At 42.7% G+C, this 20,969-nt stretch overlaps 1 protein-coding gene across 1 annotated transcript in view; it reads left to right on the top strand.

The window, feature by feature from the left end:
* Positions 1-20,969, top strand: part of KIF6 (kinesin family member 6) — a 283,991-nt gene that overhangs the window by 119,154 nt on the left and 143,868 nt on the right. The window contains exon 10 of the mRNA XM_077812187.1: positions 1,378-1,481. Within this exon, the coding sequence (XP_077668313.1) occupies positions 1,378-1,481 (104 nt within the window). The remainder of the gene's footprint in view (positions 1-1,377; positions 1,482-20,969) is intronic.

Raw genomic sequence — 20,969 nt, 5'->3', positions numbered from 1 at the left:
GCTGGGATGATTTAACTGGGAATTGGTCCTGCTTCGAGCAGGGGGTTGGACTAGATGACCTTCAGGGGTCCCTTCCAACCCTGATATTCTATGATTCTATGATTCTATGAATACAGTACATTCATGGTGGTAATCAGAGAGTTTGTAATGAGACATTTATCAGCATATTTAATTCTCATATAAAATACTTTGTTGAGTTGCAGTAAAACTTTCAAAGTACCTATGGTCCCAGTTATGTAAACATTAAAAAAAACTTTCAACAGTATTTTAGTTATTTTTAAAAAAATCAGAAATGCAGGAAATTCAAAGTTACAGTTAAATTTATGGTTAAGAAATCCATATATCTGAAAGGATTTTAATGCATGATTAGAACACCCAAAGAATCTTAACTGTAGGAGCATATACAATCAGATATGTTTAATTTTGCCTGAAATCCATGCCATGTAACATTTGAAAGGGCTGCCTTTTTAAAGCTATTGTATGTGGAATCAAGGCCTTCATATTTATTAAGGGTTTTGAAAAATAATGTACTTTTGATATTTCTCTAACCCGTCATAAGATGTTAATTCATTAAAAGGGCCAAATCCGGAGAGGTGCCAAGTACCTGCTGTTCATATTTTAGTCAAGGGGAGTTGCAGGAGGTCAGCACCTCACAGGATTTATTCCTAGGAGGATATTGTATTGCCAGAAGTCTCCTCATACAAACTTTCTCTTTTAAAGCAATGAGATTCAGGTTCCAATAGTGACAAAATTAGAAAACACAATATAGATATTCAGATTACCTCCTCAATTACTTCTACTTATTAATGTGGTTTAATTACTTCTCATTATGTTGATTCATAATACTTGCTGGTTATTGGCTGTATATGAATGAAGCACAGTGTACCTTTATATTTGAGAACATTGATTTTTATATTTTAAAAAACTTCTACATTAAAAATTTAGTTTTCATTTAGAAACTTATTTTGCTAAAGAAGAAAAGAATGATCCAGCTTTGGGGTGTGGTTGTCCAATCTTTTACTCTTTTTGGCAAAGATACAATAACAAGTAAAAGTAATGACATAAAATTCTCTTCCACTCCAATGACAAATTATTTTTCTTATATATAATCTTTTAAAATCATGCTGTACATCCATGTCTTCTAACACATACAATTTACTGAATTTGGAAGGCTTTTTCCATTTTTATAAATGGAAAAGACAAGTGGAATATATTTAGTCATTTTGGCCTATTTGAAAAAAAGGAAATTGTAAAATGAGAGTGAAAAAAAAACACACACAAAGTAATGTTCTATTGATCTCAGGTTTCTAATGCAAAGATCATGGTCTACCCATTAATCAGAAGGTGATGCTTGTTTTATTGCCTTGCCATTTGTAGATGATTATCCAGCTGAAGAAGGTGATCCAGGAACTGAAGGATGAGCTGGCCATGGTAACTGGGGAGCAAAGAACAGAAGAACTCACACAAGAAGAGCTACTTCAGTAATGCTTAATATTTTCTTTTTCTACATTCACAGTGAAAGTTTTTGTTACCTTCTCTGTTGGCATAATGAAGTCCAAGTGACCTCAAAGCGTTAAATTCCCTGGAGACAATAATAAAGTGCAGTTAGGCGCCAGGTTAGAGTGACAACTTTCCATGAAAAGCTGTACTAGGCTGCTGGCAGTGTTTTCATAGCCTCAGCTTTGAGAAAGTAAAGAAAAGAGAATGTGAAGGATGGGAATATCCGTTAGATCCCAGCTGAGAACTGTTGTATAATAATGCAAAGTAAAAAAAACCCAAACACTCTCAATACTGGATGTAAGTTCTGAAAAGAATTCAAGAACCGTCCTTTCTGTTGAGAAGTATCTCGCTGCAGTGTGTTTGTCCAGTATCAAAGAAAACTTGCACTACTAATACGTAAAAAGAAAAGGAGTACTCGTGGCACCTTAGAGACTAACAAATTTATTTGAGCATAAGCTTTCATGAGCTGGAGCTGTAGCTCACGAAAGCTCATGCTCAAGTAAATTTGTTAGTCTCTAAGGTGCCACGAGTACTCCTTTTCTTTTTGCGAATACAGACTAACACAGCTGCTACTCTGATACTAATACATAGTACATCTGTGCCTTAAAAGCCAAACATTTAGAATTTTATCAAGCATAGTATTCAAAGAGCATGTTTAATACATATAAGTGTTTTGGGAGCATATAACTTTGCTGTAATAAAACAGTAGAACATAATGTGAGGTAGTTCTGTGCCTGGTCTAGAAATATAGTCTGGAGCCGCTATACTCTATTCCAGTGTTTCTCAACCAGGGGTACGCGTACCTTGAGGGTTATGCAGAGGTCTTCCAGGAGATTCATCAACTCACCTACATATTTGCCTAGTTTTACAATAGGCTACATAAAAAGCACTAGAAAAGTCAGTACAAACTAAAATTTCATAGACTATGACAGGTGTAGGCAACCTATGGCACGCGAGCTGATTTTCAGTGGCACTCTCACTGCCCGGGTCCTGGGGTCCCAGGGTTTCTGCTGCTGGCCTGGGATACCATCTGCCGGCCCCCTGCCAGCTGGGGTTCCATCCACCAGCTCTGCTAAGCCCGCTGACGGCTCCCGCTCCTGGCCACCGGTCCCAGGGGCTCCACTGTCAGCCTGGGGTACCGGCTGCCGGCCCCACTCAGCCCACTGCCGGCCCCAGGTCCCAGCCCCCAATCCGGGGGGCTCTGCTGCTGGCCTGGGTTCCCGGACACCAGCCCGGGGCTCTGCAACCACCCCCAGCTGTGGCCCACTGGCCCCAGCCTGGGGCAGTGAGGGGTGCAGACAGGGGCAAGAGGGGCGCAGCTCAGCACCCGCACCTTAAAAATTGTTCCAGCGCCACTGTACTGGGATATTTTTAAGTCCTGATTTACTGCTTACATCACCATCATGCCACGTGGAACAGCGCACTGCGTTTGACGTTGAGATTAGAATGTACGTGCAAGTACTGGAATCAGAATTTTCTGACAGATTTCAAGATTTCCAGTGATTTGGCCCAATGCTTTCTGTTCTAATTAAACCTGAAAAGTTCAATGAAAGCGACTTGGATTTGTCTGTATTTCAGTGGATGGGTGCTGAAGATTTTGAAATGCAGCTCATTCAGTTAAAAAGTTCAGAATTGTAGGCATCAAAGTTTGGAGATCTGTGGAGTGCACTTGAAGCTACCGAGAGAGATCATGGGGCCTCTATTCTGACCTGCTGGACGTCCCTGCCAGTGAAATATAACCATTTGAAGAAAATTGCATTTGCAATGCTTTCAGCATTTGGATCCACATACCTGTGTGAACAGGTATTTTCACACATGAAATCTGTCCTCTGTCCCTCTCAGAGCTGGTTAACAACTGATCACTCAGAAGCCTGTGTGCCGTTTAAAGTATCCAAATACGTGCAAGACACTGGAAAACTCAGCAAGGAAAAGCAAGGACCAGGATCACACTAAACTGATAAGATCTGCATTTTAATTTAATTTTAAATGAAGCTTCTTAAATATTTTAAAAACCTTATTTACTTTTCGTACAACAATAGTTTAGTTATATATTATAGACTTATTGAAAGAGACCTTCTAAAAACATTAAAAGGAATTACTGGCTTACAAAACCTTAAATTAGAGTGCATAAATGAAGACTCGGCACATCACTTCTGAAGGATTGCCAACCCCTGGACTATGACATGTTTATACTGCTCGATATACTGTACACTGAAATGTAATTATAATGTTTATATTCCAATTGATTCATAATTATATGGTAAAAATGAGCAATTAAGCAATTTTTCAGTAATAGTGTACTGTGATACTTTTGTATTCATATGTCTGATTTTGTAAGCAAGTAGTTTTAAGTGAGGTGAAACCTTGGGGTATGCAAGACAAATCAGACTCCTGAAAGGGGTACAGTAGTCTGGAAATGTTGAGAGCCATTGCTCTATTCCCAGCTTTGATAATGACTATCTATGTGGCTTTGGGCAACTCACTTAATTTCTCTATGCCTTATCTGTAAAAAGAAATTAATACCCATCTTACAAAGTGTTGAGAGGATTAATTAATTATTTAACAGTGAAGTGATTTGATGTTAAATGTTAAATATTTATTACTATTAATATGTAATTAGTACTAAACTCATCCAAAGAAGGATTAGCAGTACTAACAATCTCCATTCAGGAGCAATGGCAAATTTTAGTGGCTTGAACCCTCACCAGAGACATTAATGTGCATTTTGTGGTTGGGTTAGCAATTTTAAAAAAAACCAAAAACTTCAATCGGTGTGTGTATTGAGGATGAGGAACCAGACAGAAATCTGTAAATGTTAAATCTTGCAAAGTAGATCTGAACCATTCCCAACATGGGCAATTATATTCTGCCTACTTAAAATGTCTCTGCAGTTTTTACTAGATTGTTAATTTATCATTCTGCCAAAAAAAAATGGGAGGTATCCCTTTCCCAACATGATCTGTGCCCCCAAATACCTTAGAAGCTAATATCAGATATGACATAATGAGGAAGTAATAAGATAGTAGAGCTGAAAGACAGGGTTAACATCTGTTGGATACTGTGGTTATTCAAAAAGTGCTAATGGCCAGCATAGTGGAGTAAAGAACTTTTTGTTTGTTAATAGAAGAAAGGAATTTCTTTGTTGGCTAATTTCTTGTTGGCATCACAGAAGTGAGTCTTGAAGAAGCTGAATAAAGGAGTCATCTTGTCTACATGTTGACTTTAAAGATTTAAATTTTCTCACTTTTGTCTTTGGGGTCTGTTTTTAGATTCCTTATTAGTTTATGGTTTTTGACATTTGGTAGAATATGACTTGCATGAGAAAACACCAAAATGTTCTTTGTTTGGCAACATTTTGGTATCAAGTAGACATGTGAAATGTTACATGCATTACATCAATTTTTCACTCTCGGCTTGTCTGCTAAAGGGTTTTTGTCGTGTTCTGTGATGCTGGTTCTTTTAATTGTTTTTGAGGTCATGATCACAAATCCCACTTATTGAGATTTCCTGCCTCTGCTATCCTCTTCCCCAAGGTTGACAGTCAGGTATGGTGGTACAATATGGTAGCTGTGTGCATCTGGAAAACCTACTTTAAGCAATGTGTGAATACAAATGCACAAGTTTTGAAGGACATGAATTGAAAGAAATTAAGTGTTGTTCTGTTATGTCATTGCTTTTTATCTTAACCCTACAAGGCAGTGGTTCCCCAACTTGTTCCACCGCTTGTGCAGGGAAAGCCCCTGGCAGGCCGGGCCAGTTTGTTTACCTGCCGCATCCGCAGGTTCGGCCAATAGCCGCTCCCAGTGGCCCTGGTTCGCTGCTCCAGGCCAACGGGAGCTGCTGGAAGCAGCGGCCAGTACGTCCTTCGGCCCACGCTGCTTCCAACAGCTCCCATTGGCCAGGAACAGCGAACCGCGGCCAGTGGGAGCCGCGATCGGCCGAACCTGCGGATGCGGCGTGTAAACAAACCGGCCCGGCCTGCCAGGGGCTTTCCCTGCACAAGCGGCGGAACAAGTTTGGGAATCACTGCTATAAGGTATACAAAAGCAGTCCGTTCTGACTTCTCAGAAAAGGTAACATGGCTGCCTCTGAAAGGAGTGGCACGGAATTTCTCATTCTAATCCTTTCAGAGCAAAGTAGGGAGATGATTGTCTGCCACTAATGAACACTGAGTGGCATAAAGCAAAACTCTGAGCAGGACCTTACTTATATTAAGACAATTCATTTTTGGAGTATAGACCATAAAATTCTACATTCTCTTAACTTGGTCTTTTAGTTACAATTAGCTCAGAGTTGTGCAATGTGGATATTTGCCTTTTTAAAAATTATTCTTTGATGGAACTAAGAGCTTTGTAATTAAGATAGAGAGCCAAACTTAAGTCCCAATGACTGAGATACAAGACATTTCCTGGCGGTTAATAATCAACAAGGAATGCCTCTGGCCATTAACCCCAGCGAGACATTAACCCCAAAGAATTGCCTTGTTCCAAGGTCATTACTGCTATTACACACCAAAAATGGCAAACAAAAATAGACATATAGGGGTTTTTTTAATGGTTAATGTCGTTTCAAAGGGTATGTAAAAGGCATTGCTAGAGAACTGATTCCCTGTACACAAGCAAGTCAAATTGCTTGAATCTCAACATTCCATTCAGTTTATAATGATAATAAACCCAAGTTTGGATGATTAAAGTGGGAAAAGTTTCTAATGTCAGGATCTAGTTATTTGTTTAGTTTGTGTGTTTTTCCACATACACTCTGTAGCAAAACAGCTGGAAGTGAACTAAACAGCCAAATGAAAGTTTATAAAGCTTGTGCTTTAGTGAAAATGACTTTCTATATTTGTTTGAACTTCTACACATTTCTTCTGTTTGTTCTGATAAAATAATAAGTGTAAATAATTGGAGACTATTTAGTATATATTACACTGTAGGAAATAAAATTCTTTAAAAACATATATTGTGAAAAAGATGCAACTGAACTGTATTTGCAGAATATATATTTGCATAGCCAGTCATGAGTGTAACTATATCTGCAGGTACATGAACACCAAGAAGTGGCATTTAAGAGTACAGCCCTCATTTAGTGTCTATCTGCCCAATACTGCAAACCTCTACTCACAGGATTAATCCCATTTATTGAGACTATCCACATGAGAAGGACTGCTCACATGAGAGAAAGTTTGCAGGAACAACCATAAACTAGGGAACAAATATAAGTGGACAGTCCTATAGGGGGGTGGCAGCATCATGATCTGCTATTGAGTGTGTGACTGTGAAACCTCTTGTTATAAATTTGCATCAGGTTCTCCTACATTTTAATCTAAATAGGATTACTTAATAGGTTAGGAATGGGGAAGATAGTTATGACATACAGTAGAGGAGAAGAGATGCTGGCCCCACAATACGCCATCATTTTTATGGCTGACTTAGAACAACACTTGCTCAGCTCTCGTCCCCTAATGCCCCTACTCTACTTGCGCTATATTGATGACATCTTCATCATCTGGACCCATGGAAAAGAAGCCCTTGAGGAATTCCACCAGGATTTCAACAATTTCCATCCCACCATCAACCTCAGCCTGGACCAGTCCACACAAGAGACCCACTTCCTGGACACTACAGTGCTAATAAGAGATGGTCACATAAACACCACCCTATACCGGAAATCTACTGACCGCTATTCCTACCTGCATGCCTCCAGCTTTCACCCAGACCACACCACACGATCCATTGTCTACAGCCAAGCTCTACGATACAACTGCATTTGCTCCAACCCCTCAGACAGAGACAAACACCTACAAGATCTCTATCAAGCATTCTTACAACTATAATACCCATCTGCTGAAGTGAAGAAACAGATTGACAGAGCCAGAAGAGTACCCAGAAGTCACCTACTACAGGACAGGCCCAACAAAGAAAATAACAGAACGCCACTAGCCCCCAACCAAACGCCCTTCAGCCCCCAACCAAAACCTCTTCAACGCATCATCAAGGATCTACAACCTATCCTGAAGGACGACCCATCGCTTTCACAAATCTTGGGAGACAGGCCAGTCCTTGCCTACAGACAGCCCCCCAACTGGAAGCAAATACTCACCAGAAACCACACACCACACAACAGAACCACTAACCCAGGAACCTATCCTTGCAACAAAGCCCATTGCCAACTGTATCCATATATCTATTCAGGGGACACCATCATAGGGCCTAATCACATCAGCCACACGATCAGAGGCTCGTTCACCTGCACATCTACCAATGGATATATGCCATCATGTGCCAGCAATGCCCCTCTGCCATGTACATTGGTCAAACTGGACAGTCTCTACGTAAAAGAATAAATGGACACAAATCAGATGTCAAGAATTATAACATTCATAAACCAGTTGGAGAACACTTCAATCTCTCTGGTCACTCAATTTCTAATCTAAAAGTGGCAATTCTTCAACAAAAAGACTTCAGAAACAGACTCCAACGAGAGACTGCTGAATTGGAATTAATTTTCAAATTGGATACAATTAACTTAGGCTTGAATAGAGACTGGGAGTGGTTGAGTCATTACACAAAGTAAAACTATTTCCTCTTGTTTATTCCCGCTCCCCCCCACACACACTGTTCCTCAGACGTTCTTGTTAACTGCCGGAAATGGTCCACCTTGATTATCACTACAAAGGGTTTTTCCCCCCCCCCCCATCACTCTCCTGCTGGTAATAGCTCATCTTAAGTGATCACTCTCTGTACAGTGTGCATGATAAACACGCATTTTTTCATGTTCTGTGAGTATATAAATCTCCTCACTGTATTTTCCACTGAATGCATCCGATGAAGTGAGCTGTAGCTCACGAAAGCTTATGCTTAAATAAATTGGTTAGTCTCTAAGGTGCCACAAGTACTCCTTTTCTTTTTGCGAATACAGACTAACACGGCTGCTACTCTGAAACCTGTATATAGGCTGATGCAGCATGCAGAGTTGCCCATAATTAGGAGTCACCTTACAATAATGGCTCTCAGAGGCACAATGAATAATTCTTTTAGAATAGCGGCAGCCTGTTTGGCCTAAAACATTAGGAATCTCTGCCAGACTAGCATTTCTTGTTAGATGTGGCTACTTATCCTATCAAAGGAAATTATAACTAACATCTACTGTGGAGTGCGGATTTATTTGCAAATTTCTACTGTGTTAACACATCTTCCATTGACCTTTAATGATCTGTATCTAAACTATATATTTTGAAATATTCAGAGTATTTGTAGTTCTTTTCCTTCAAAATTCTTAAACTTTAATAGAAGTCTTTCTGTGGTCTTTCCTTAAGGTTTATGTAGTATATTATAAATCAGGAGCAGGTATTTAACTAGAGAAGTGAATAACAAATTTGTCCTGGACATATTTAGACCTTCATATTTTAGCAGTTTCATTGCGTTCCTTCGCCTAAATTTTGGGAAGACCAAAATAAAATTAGACTTTTAAAGGCATTCTGTACTATGTGGTGTAATCAATTTATTATTAGTTTGGTGCTTACAGATACCCAAAAGAAACATTCAAGTACAAAATACCTGAGCTAAAATCTTTCAAGCACTAACCAAATACTTCATTTGCTATCTTTGTATAATTGTTTATTTCAGTTAGGCTCTTTTCAGTAGAGGAGGGATACAAAAATGTAGCTAGGGCCTGTGGAGAAGCCATGGAGCTCAGAGCCAGGAATAGTTTTCTAATCTAATCAAATTTATAATGTGTCCATGACCATGTATCTTAGCACTAACAAAAATTAAATAAGCATCCAAATAATCAGAAAGATTGTATTCTCTCTCTTTCTCATTAACGGGGTGCACATGGAAAGTGGTGATACTACTTCTCTACCTCTTTACTTCTCCCCTCTTCTCAAGACTAATCAGTAAAATGGACATAGTGATACTTCTGACTGTTGTCTCCTAGGTTTGCTGTAGGAATTAATTAGTTAATATTCGAGTGTTCTGAAAATATAACTAGCTATACTGTATAACTATTACATTTCATATTACTTGATTCATTACTTTCTGCCAGTAGGCCCAACTGAAGTCAATGGACTATTCACCTGAGTAAAATGAGTAGTGTTTGGCCCAGTGCATGAAAATGTTTCTGTAGCTGGTTCTTTCATTTACTATTTTTATTCAAATAGAGGGAGGATCTTCCAGTTGTTTTTTTAATTAGTGGAAAGGAAAAAAATATCTCTGAGGGAGGCCACATAATGCTACATCGTCACATTGTTTTTCACAACATTCAAAACAAAATGAAAAACAAATGAGTTTGACTCTTCTAGTGTATAGTGCATTATTACACAGCACAGGTCTTGAGAATAAAGCTACAACTGCCTCTGGAATTGTAAACTTAAATTCTATCTTGTGTAGGTAGCATTTACCTTATTTCTTTATATTTATGGTTGTATTATTTTTATACTTGGTTAAACATGTGAGAGTTCTGCTGCTCTCATTTAGTTTATTTAAATATATAATATTATCTTCTGCTAGATTGCCTGGTTCAGAATGGAGTTCATAAAATGCTCTCAAAATAGGAGTTGCTTCCTTTGAATCTCACAATCCGCTTCCTTAACTATAATGGGCCGATCCTTAAATGTTCCTTGGAGCTAGAGAATTAGTTCCTTGTTTAGAAAAAATTATTGGAACCCTTTGCACACTTGAAAAAACATGTATAAAATAGCATCATGAGTACACCCACTAGAAGGTAATTGTATACTCACAGGTTTCTGTAATATAATTTTAAATTTAAAAAAAGTTGCATTTAAATGGAATCCTTCTCCTTTTCTCTGTAAGTAGCATGCCTGAAATAAAAGGGAGAGGCCTTTTTGTTTGAATGATGTCGGTATAATTTCTTTCTCCAAGTGAGCTCACTAGCAACCTAAGCTTTATGCCCAGAAAATCAGGATTTCAAATCAAAACGTTTGTGTTCCATAGCACCCACGCTTCCAGAATCCATGCCAGTTGGAACTCTCTACACCCAGGACTGGAAATGCTGGCCTAGCACTTCAGTCTATTAATAACTTTAACTTACTTCTTTCAGGTACACACACTATTGCAAGACCTTTTTATTTTTAACTTAATCAATTATTGTTCATCTTTTTCAAGTGCTGGACTTGTCATTAGTCCCTTCTGGCTTTTATTTTCCCAATTCAACATTTTGACATCTTTATGCTAGCACAGTACTAACAGTATTGCACTGTGTGATAAAACATGGAGCTTTAACAGTCACACAAGGCTTAAGATGGTATACAAACAATGCAGATAGTATTTTCATTCACAAAAAGGGTAATGGAGATCAAGAGCTCATATTGGCTTATATCGAGTCCATATCAACTGCGAGGTGGAGGGGACAAAGGGTATAATTACCTTGTCTCATATCAAGACAGCTATGAAAGGTCAGAATAACAATGTGCAAAAAAATCTTTATCATATTTTCCCCTGACTGTAACTGAGTGCATAACAGGCTGGTGACATAGCTCTAGGTGTGCAGGAGCTCTGTACTTCCACAAAATTATCCTTGAAAGCTGCATCAGTTTGATGGACAGATTAATTTATATTAGTTTCATACTGCAGCCCTTCACTGTGGTATCTGAGCACCTACATTTAAAATGGCCAGTACATAAGAATAGAAATACGGCAATTCTGGGTCAGACCAATGGTCCATCTACCTCAGTAGCCTGTCTTCCAACAGTGACCAATGCCAGCTGTTTCAGAGGGAATAAACAGAACAGGGCAGTTATCGACTCCTAGTTTCTAGCAGTTAGAGGCTTAGGATACCCAGCACATGAGGTTGCATCCCTGACCGTCTTGACTAATAACCATTGATGGACCTATCCTCCATGAACCTGTCTAATTCTTTTTTGAACCCAGTTATACTTTTGGCCTTCACAACATCCCCTGGCAATGAGATCCACAGGCTGTCTATGCATTGTGTTAAGTAGTACTTCCTTTTGTTTGTTTTAAACCTGCTACCTATTAATTTAATTGGGTGACCCATGGTTCTTGTGTTATGTGAAGTGGTAAATAACACTTACTTCCTTATTCACTTTCTCCACACCATTTCTGATTTTTTAGACCTCTGTCATATCCCCCGTACTCTTCTCTTTTCCAAGGTGAACTATCCCAGTCGTTTTAGTCTCTCCTCATATGGAAGCTGTTCCATACCTCTGATCATTTTTGTTGCCCTTCTCTGTACCTTTTCCAACTCTAATATATCTTTTTTGAGATAGGGCGACCAGAGCTGTACACAGTATTCAAGGTATGGGCTTACCAGGGATTGCATGATTATATTTTCTGTCTTATTATCTATCCTTTTCCTAATGGCTCCTAAATTCTGTTCACTTTTTCGACTGATGCTGAACACTGAGTGGATGTTTTCAAAGAACTATCCATAATGACTCCAAGATCTCTTTAGTGGCAACAGCTAATTTAGTCATTGAGGTGTGTGTCTTTTTCAGAGGTAAAAACATTTCAGAAAAGTGAAAGCTTTTCTTTTATGGTGAACTGACTTTTTAAAGAGTGTTGGAATGCATGTTAGTGAAGAAAGTGTTACTAATGTGTTTTCCCTGAAATGCTGACATTTCTGAAATGACTGTTTTCAAAACTGCTTCAAACAATATGTGAGCTTGGTACAAAATGGACTAAAGAACAGTTTTTAATAATGTAACTTATTTCTCGTATGATCAGCAGGGCAAAAAACTGAGTTCTGCTTAATTTCTGTAGATTAAATATATGCTTGGTTTTATTTTAATAGTGTAAAAAATAAAAGAACAGTTTGTTTTTCAGATATGGACACCTAAGAAAAATGGAGAAATTCAGATGCTTAAATTAGAATTTACACATCAAAGTGCCTGTTTGATTGTCCAGTTGTGGGATTTGGACATATATTATTTCTTTTAAATGATTGTTCTACTCTGAACAGCAGTTGTGTAAGAAAATGCCATTTTTACTCATCAGTTCCACTCTCTAGGTGTATGGGTCAAATCTGCTGCTTCAGTGACTAAGATTTTTACTGGTTTTTACTCCTGTTAGCTCTATAGAATCAGGGAGTATGTCTACGCTTGAAACAGCTGTGCTGCTGTAGCGCTTTATTGTAGACACTTACAACGGAAGGGGTTCTTCTATCGCTGTAGTAAGTACACCTACCTGAAACGCAGCAGTTAAGTCAATGGAAGGATTCTTCCATCGACCTAGCTCTGTCTACACCAGTCAACCTACAACATTTATGATCATCAACTTAGGGCCATATAAGTTAGGTACGTAAGTGCAATATCCTGTTGACAGTGGATGGGATTTAGACACCTAAGTGCTTAAATAATTTTTGAAAATGAGATTAAAGCTCCTAAATCAGTTAGGTGTTGAAACACTGAGCAAAACAATGCCAAATACCTTTTAAAATCTGGGCCTAAGTCTTATTGACTTTCACTGTAGTTTTATTGACTTAGGCCTGGTCTACAGTACACGGTTATTTTAGAATTAGACAAGTTACCTCGAAATAAAACTGGTTCCGTCCACATGACCAAACCAGTTTTTTCGATTTAAAGGGCTCTTTATTCCGATTTCTGTACTTCACCTCGGCAAGTGGAGTAGCGCTAAAATCGAGATTGCAGTTCCGGGTTACAGGTACTGTGGACACAATTCAACAATATTGGCCTCCAGGAGCAATCCCAGAATGCTCCCTTGTGACTGCTCTGGACAACACTCTGAACTCCGATGCACTAGCCAGGTAGGCAGTAAAAGCCCTGGGAACTTTTGAATTTCCTGTTTGGTCACCATCAGCACAAGTGACCATCAGCACAGTCCACCATCATAGGCGACCATGCAGAGTCCACCATCTCAAGAGAACACACAGTCCTGGATTCGCAGATGAGCTCCAGCATGGTCCAAACGGGAGGTACTGGATTTCATTGCATGTTGGGGAGGCGAATCTGTTATGGCAGAACTGCGTTCCAAAAAAAGGAATGCAAATATGTACGCTAAAGTCTCCAGGGCCATGACGGAAAGAGGCTACTCCAGGGACACAGAACAGTGTCGTACAAAAATCAAGGCGCTCAGGCAAGAGTACCAAAAAGCCAGGGAGGCAAATGGGCGCTCTAGGTCACAGCCCCATACATGCTGCTTCTATCATGACCTGCATGCAATTATGGGGGGTGACGACACCACTACCCCACCACTGTCCATGGACACGTGCAAGGGGGGAGTAAGACGGAGCGAGGAGGATGAGTTTTTGGAGGATGAAGAGGAGGAGGACAGTGCACAGGCGGCAAGGGGGGAATCTGTTTTTCCCCCCTAGCCAGGAATTATTCTTAATGCTGGAGCCAATAGCCTCCCCCTACTTCCAAAGCATGCTCCTGGACCATGACCCTGGAGAAGGCACTTCTGGTGAGTGAAAGCTCGATCAGACCCACGCGGTGGGGGGTGGGGGAAAACCCAGCAGCGCTGGGTTCTTCGCATTTAGTTTAAAAGGCTCATCCCCGCTCAGAGCCTCATCGGAGCCACGCTGGGCTGTTCGCGTTTAGTTTAAAGGGCTCATCCCTGCTCAGAGCCTCATCGGAGCCACGTGGTGTCGCGGGGGGGGGAGGGGAAGGGTGTTGTGTGAAGCGATCATCCCAGAGAGCCTGCAGGCTGCCTGCAAGCTGAATTCTGTTGCCTGGCCGCTGCCTGCAAGCTGAATTCTGTTGCCTGGCCACATGTGTTGGCTTACTCACATCAAAGTGGCAGGCACTTCAGAACATGTGTTGTGTACTATGAATTGCCTGTTTCACTGACGAACAGTGTCCACTTTGTTCTCTAAAATGTATCTTTTAAAATACTACCCTCCCTTTTTCTCCTCCTGCAGCAGGTGCAAATGTTTCAATGTGGCCCCTATCTACTCCATCCCAGAGGCTGGTCCAGATTAGAAGGCAGAAAAAATGAACTCGCGACGACATGTTTGCTGAGCTCATACAGTCCTCCCGCACTGACAGGACCCAGTTGAATGCGTGGAGGCAAACAATTGCGGAGTCGCATAAAGAGTTACATGAATACGAAGAGAGGAGGGACGTGGCTACGGGGACCCACACAGTCAACCCCAGAGGATTGCACAAGCAGCAGAAAGCTCACATATCCTGAATTTTGATTTGGTTTCTGGACTTGTCCTTCCCTCCTCCTCCACGCCCCAACCCAATATCCCAACTCCCCCGTCTAGCTTCTGATTTCTCTCAGTGTTTTGTGCAACAAATAATAAAGAATGGTTTTTAAACAATTGTGACTTTACTTCCTTCTATACATATATAGGGGCGGGTAACTTTAAGAGAAACAAACACAACTCTCACACTGTACCCTGGCCAGTCATGAAACTGGCTTTCAAAACTTCTCTGATGTGCAGCGCTCCCTGCTGCACGCTTCTAATTGCCCTGTTGTCTGGCTGTGCGAAACTGGCTGCCAGGCGAATTGCCTCAACCTCCCACCCACCATAAATGTCTCCCCCTTACTCTCACAGATATTGTGGTGCACACAGCAAGCAGCAATAACAATGGGCATATTGGTTGTGCTGAGATCTAACCAAGTCAGCAAACTGCGCCAGCGTGCTTTCAAACATCCAGAAGCACATTCTACCACCGTTCTATACTTGCTCAGCCTATAGTTGAACTGCTCCTTACTACTGTACAGGGTGCCTGTGTAAGGCTTCATAAGCTATAGCATTAAGGGGTAGGCTGGATCCCTGAGGATAACTATAGGCATTTCAACATCCCCAACAGTAATATTCTGGTCTGGGAAGTAAGTTCCTTCCTGCAGCTGTTCAAACAGACCAGAGTTCCTGAAGATGCGAGTGTCATGCACCTTTCCCGGCCATCCCACGTTGATGTCGGTGAAACGTCCCTTGTGATCCACCAGTGCTTGCAGCACCATTGAAAAGAACCCCTTGCAGTTTATGTACTGGCTGCCAAGATGGTCCTGTCCCAAGATAGGGATATACGTTCTGTCTATCGCCCCACCACAGTTAGGCGATAGACCTATGACCTGCACATTTCCCAGAGTCACTACGCTTGATAGCAGCAGCTTAGTGATTGCATTGACTACTTGGATTACGGCAGCCTCCACAGTAGATTTGCCCACTCCAAACTGATTCCTGACTGACTGGTAGCTGTTGGGTGTTGCAAGCTTCCACAGGGCTATGGCCACTCGCTCCTTAACTGTGAGGGCTGCTCTCATTTTGGTGTCTTTGCGCTTCAGGGCAGGGGACAGCAAGTCACAAAGTTCCATGAAAGTGGAAAGTTTCTCAGCTACTGGGAATCATCCCAAACCTGCAACACTGTGTGGTCCCACCAGTCTGTGCTTGTTTCCCGGGCCCAGAATCGGCGTTCCACAGCATGAACCTGGCCCAACTGCACCATGATCTCCCAATCGCCACATGCTGTGCCATCTGTGTCCATGTCCCCATCAGTATAGTAATCACGCTGTTGTCGCTTCCTCGCCCGATTTTGCAGGTACTGCACATACTGCTGGATAATGCGTGAGGTATTTACAATGGTCAAAACTGCAGCGGAGATCTGATCGGGCTCCATGGCTATGGCGCCTGCATGGGTAATCCTGGAAAAAGGGCACGAAACGTAGGAGAGCAGAGTGGCAGTGGAAGCTGTGCTGTTTGGTTCACGGTAGCTGAACAAAGGCTGAAAATGGTTGTCTTCTGTGGCTTTCACAGAGGTGGGAGCCCAGGACAGACAACATGGAGAAGCTCAGAAGTGTGGCAATAGCGGGAGAGCAGAGTTGGTGGCGGAAACTGTGCTGCTCGGTTCACGATGGCCGAGCAGAGCTGGCAGCGGAAGCGTTCGATGACGAAGAGAAAGAGTAGATAGTAGAGATTACATAGGAAAATGAAAGGAAATAAGAGGTGGATTCATAGTAGCAGGAGAGCAGCAGTGCACCGTCTGCTGAAAGCAGTATGGCGTCTGCGCGCCAAAAAGGCGCGAAATGATTGTCTGCCATAGCTTTCTGACGACACACACCCAGAAACACCCGCGGGGGAAATTTTTGCCCCCTTATGCACTGGGAGCTTAACTCAGAATTCCAATGGGCGGCGGGGACTGCAGGAACTGTGGGATAGCTACCCACAGTGCACCGCTCCGACATTCGATGCTAGCCTTGGTACTATGGATGCAATCCGCCAAATTCATGCACTTTAGTGGGGACACAAAAGACCGAATATATAAAATAGCTTCTGAAAATTTGAATAGAATAATTTCGAAATAATTTCGTACTGTAGAGGTACCCTTAGGCTCCCAACTAATTTAAGGACTTTTGAGGACATATCCCTTATTTTCAGAAGTGCTGAGCACCCATAACTCCCACTGAAATCATGGGAACTACAGGTGCTCAGCCTCTCTGAAAATCAGAGCACGTATTTATAGAGCCCTGCGTGGATACACAAATGTGTATCTGCATCTGATCTGCTATCGGCAAAAATTATCCATGCGTTTGCAGGGCTCTATGTTGAGGGCCGGGCTGAGGCTCCGAGGCATCCCCCCCGGAGCCCGGTCGGGGACAGCCATGGACAGCTGTGAGGAGATCGCGTGGAGTCACAGATCCTCCACCTGCCCTCGGCCGGGCGGGGAGCCTCGGGGGCGGGGGTGCAGCCAGGGGCTGCTCTCAGTCCCCCACCCCCTGCACCGCTGGCAGGTGGAGGGTCCGCTGCTGGTCTGGCAGGAGGAGGGAGACCTGTGGAGCTGCTTGGGGGCTGCTCAGGCTCCCTGCCCAGGGCAGGTGGAAGGTCCACCATGGCTCCACACAGCTCCCCGCCTGGCTCTTATCGTGGCCAGGCTGCAGCTCCGGGCTGCAGATCCAAGCCACCCCCCTCCCTGGCCAGAGCTGGTTCGGGGAGAGCCACACTGTCAGCTGTGGGGAGCTGCAGTGGACCCTCCACCCGCCCTGGGCAGGGGGCCCGAACAGCCTCCAGAGAGTGTCAGAGTCCCCCACCCAGGGCAGGTGGAGAGACCTCCACCAGGTGGAGAGACCAGCGCAGCTCTCCCAGACCCAGCTCCAGCCGGGGAGGGGAGTGGCTCGGAGCCACAGCCTGGTCATGATAAGAGCTAGGTGGGTAGCTGTGCAGAGCCGTGGCTGACCCTCCAGCTGCCCTGGCGGGGAGTCTGAGCAGCCCCCAGCCCGTGTCCCTGCTCCCCACCCCCTTCCCAATGTCCCTGCCCCCCCAACCTCTCCACCAAATGTCCCAGCCTCCCACTCAGTGTCCATGTCCCCCAGTCCTCCTGCCCAGTGTCCGTGCTCACCAGCCCTTCCACCCAGGGCAGGTGGAGGGACCATGGTAAGAGCCAGGCAGGCAGCTGTGGAGAGCCGCAGCGGACCCTCCACCTGCTTTGGACGTGGAGCCCAAGCAGCCCCCCACCCAGTGTCCCTGCCCCCCAGGTCCCCTGCCCAGGACAGGTGAAGGATCTGTGCCGCAGTTCCTCAAGCTGCTTACTTGGCTCTTACCATCAGAGCCCTGCGTGGATGCAAAATTTGTATCCGCGTTCGCACTGCTATCCGCAGAAATGGTCCATGGATATAAAGCGGATACCCGCGGATTTGCAGGGCTCTACATATTTAGGTTCCTAAATAAGCATTTTGGTGCCTAATTTTAGTCATCCAAGTTTCAGAAGTTTGGTTTAAGTTTCTAGTCTAGTCAAGTGCCAAACTTCCTCCATTCATCTTAATTGGATGTTAATTATAAAGCCTAATTATAGTTGCTTAAGAGTCACATTGTTAGCTTTGGCACTGCTGATTAAGGCCTGATTATGCTCCCAATTAAGTGAATGGGAGTTTGCCATTCTGCTCAAAATGATTAGCAGACTAAATATCCAGCTAATACCTTTGTCTGTTGTGACTGTACTTATCAGTCACAGTTGGATGTTTCCTTCATTTGGAATGAACTTTCTTTGGGAACAGCAACACAACCTTTGAATATGAAAATAATCAAAAATTATTTCAATTTGGAAAATCTGGAGGCATTTGTTGCTTTACTTAAAAATTAAGATAATAGCAATTGGCCTGAACCTGAAAGGACTGAGCATCTTCAACTCCAGTTGGCTTCACTGGAAGTTGAAGGGACTCAGCACTTCAAAGGATTAGGCCCAAAGTTTGTAGCATTGATAGCTTAAAAATATTGGAGCTTCTGTTTGCAACTTGAGGATTTTATGTGTTCTCTAGAAAACCAGGTCTAGCTGCCAGGTAGGTGGTTCACATTAATAAACTGATATATAGTAGTAATAATAATATTTAGTGCTTACATAAGGCTTTTCATTCATAGATCTCAAAACGTGTTACAAAAGAAAGCATAATTATCTCTAATTTACAGATAGAGAAACTGAGCCACAGACAGGTGACGTGTCTTGCCCAAGGTCATACAGTGGGTCAGTGTTGGAGCTGAGGATAGAACCCATGTCTCTTGACTTCCAGTCTGGTGTATTATCCACTAGATATATTGAATGAGATCCCATCATCTCTCCACCACTACCGTCTTGTGTCTCATTATAATCTAGTGTGACGGCGCAAGGCCAGATGGCTATAGTAGAGTAGTGGGAGACAGATATATTAGCCACGGGCTAAACAAATCCCTATTACCAGAATAAGCAAATGGCAGCTGCTCCAGGTCAATTAAGACACCTGGGGCCAATTAAGATCTTTCCAGAAGGCAGGGAGGACAGCCAGGTTGATTGGGACACCTGAAGCCAATCACGGGCTGGCTGAAACTTGTTTAAAGCCTCCCAGTTAGTCAGGTGGGTGCGCATGTCAGGAGCTGTAGGAGGAAGTTGTGCTGTTGGAGAGACTGAGCAGTACGCACCATATCAGGCACAAGGAAGGAGGCCCTGAGGTAAGGGTGAAGTGGATCTTGAGGAAGTGGGGGCTGCTGTGGGGAAGTAGCCCAGGGAATTGTATGTGTCCTATTTCTAAAAAGTCAGGTACCATAGCTGATACTATTAGGGTCCCTGGGCTTAGGGAGCCCGGAGTAGAGGGCGGGCCCAGGCTCCCCCCCTCCTTTGCCCAGAGACTTTGCAAGGGAGGATAGCTTCTCCTCACCTCCCTCGCTGGCTTATGATGAAAATGGCTCAGTAGGCTGTGACCCTTGCCTCTAGAGAGAGAAGGGGTACGTGGAGGGTCACAGTGAGCCTCTGAGGCTAACAAAATCCACCAGGAAATGCGGGAGCCCCAGAGACAAGGACAGAACTTTTTCACACTAGTATTAAAATATAAGAAAAAATGCAAAGGAGAAAAACAAAAAATAGAAGTCCCCTCAGAACTTCCACATATAGCATGGGGCAGGGAAGAAGGGAGATTATCTGTATATTTTATCAGTTTTCAGCAGATTTCTCTTGTTCATGACCTGAGCTTACCCATTGCCTCAGTGACAATTTCAGCTTTTCCTTGCAGGTATCCAGTTAGATAGTTGAAAGATCTACTTAGAACAGAGTAGAAAAACAGAAGGATCAAATCTGTCTTCTTGCTGTCTAACAGGCTACAACACTGAAGCCTGATCCTGAGAGATGTACAGCACATCTCAGAATCTGACATTATGTTTAACAGAGGGGTTGTTTGTGACTTTACATAGTTAGTAACTATGTTATTAAAAAAGGAAAGAAAAGTTCTCCTTCTAGACATGGATCACACAATGACCTAGGCCAAAATGAGGGCTAAATCCAGTTTGCCTTAGTCATGCAAGAAGTCTCATTGACTTCAGCAGGACCGCTCTCAGGAGTAAAGCAAGCAGGATTTGGCTTTTTAAACTAAGAACTCTGGCTGGAAAAATCAGGTGCCCTCGGCTTCATCTACACTTAAAAGTTATATCAGCATATCTGTGGTGGTCAGTAGTGTGAAAAACCACACACCTGATGGGTATAGCTGTGCTGATAGAACCCACAGTAAGGATGCAGTTATGTCAATTGAAGAACGCTTCTATTGGCGTAGTTAACATAATTCAGGGTACTGGTGTAGTGTGTTCCTACACCAAAGGAAAAACTCCTTCTGTCCATATAGGCTGCGTCTACATTAGAGGGCTGTGCCAGCATAGGCTGTGTAGTGTAGACATAGCCTTAATACAGAATCATAGAAATGTAGGATTGGAAGGGAGTTCAAGAGGCCACCCAGTCCAATCTCTTGCTAAGACAGGATTAAGTATGCCTAGACTTCTATTTATACTACTAAATAGTCTACCTTTTAAAGAATATAAAGTCACAAGACCTTTAACAAAGCTTGAATATTTCTTTCTAATGTGTTAACATTGTATTGTAGCAAGACTTTGTGTTGTGTATCCGTCTACTTGATAATCATAGTATATTAGGGTTGGAAGAGACCTAAGGAGGTCCTCCAGTCCAATCCCCTGCTCAAAGCAGGACCAACACTTAAACATGGAATGGTGAAATCCTGACTCCATTAAAGCAACTGGAGTTTTGCCATTGACTTCAATGAAGCCAGGATTTCACTCAC

This window comes from Eretmochelys imbricata, chromosome 3 (genome assembly GCF_965152235.1).
Source record: "Eretmochelys imbricata isolate rEreImb1 chromosome 3, rEreImb1.hap1, whole genome shotgun sequence".
Taxonomy (NCBI): Eukaryota; Metazoa; Chordata; order Testudines; family Cheloniidae; genus Eretmochelys; species Eretmochelys imbricata.
This window is presented reverse-complemented; position numbering and strand designations above follow the sequence as displayed.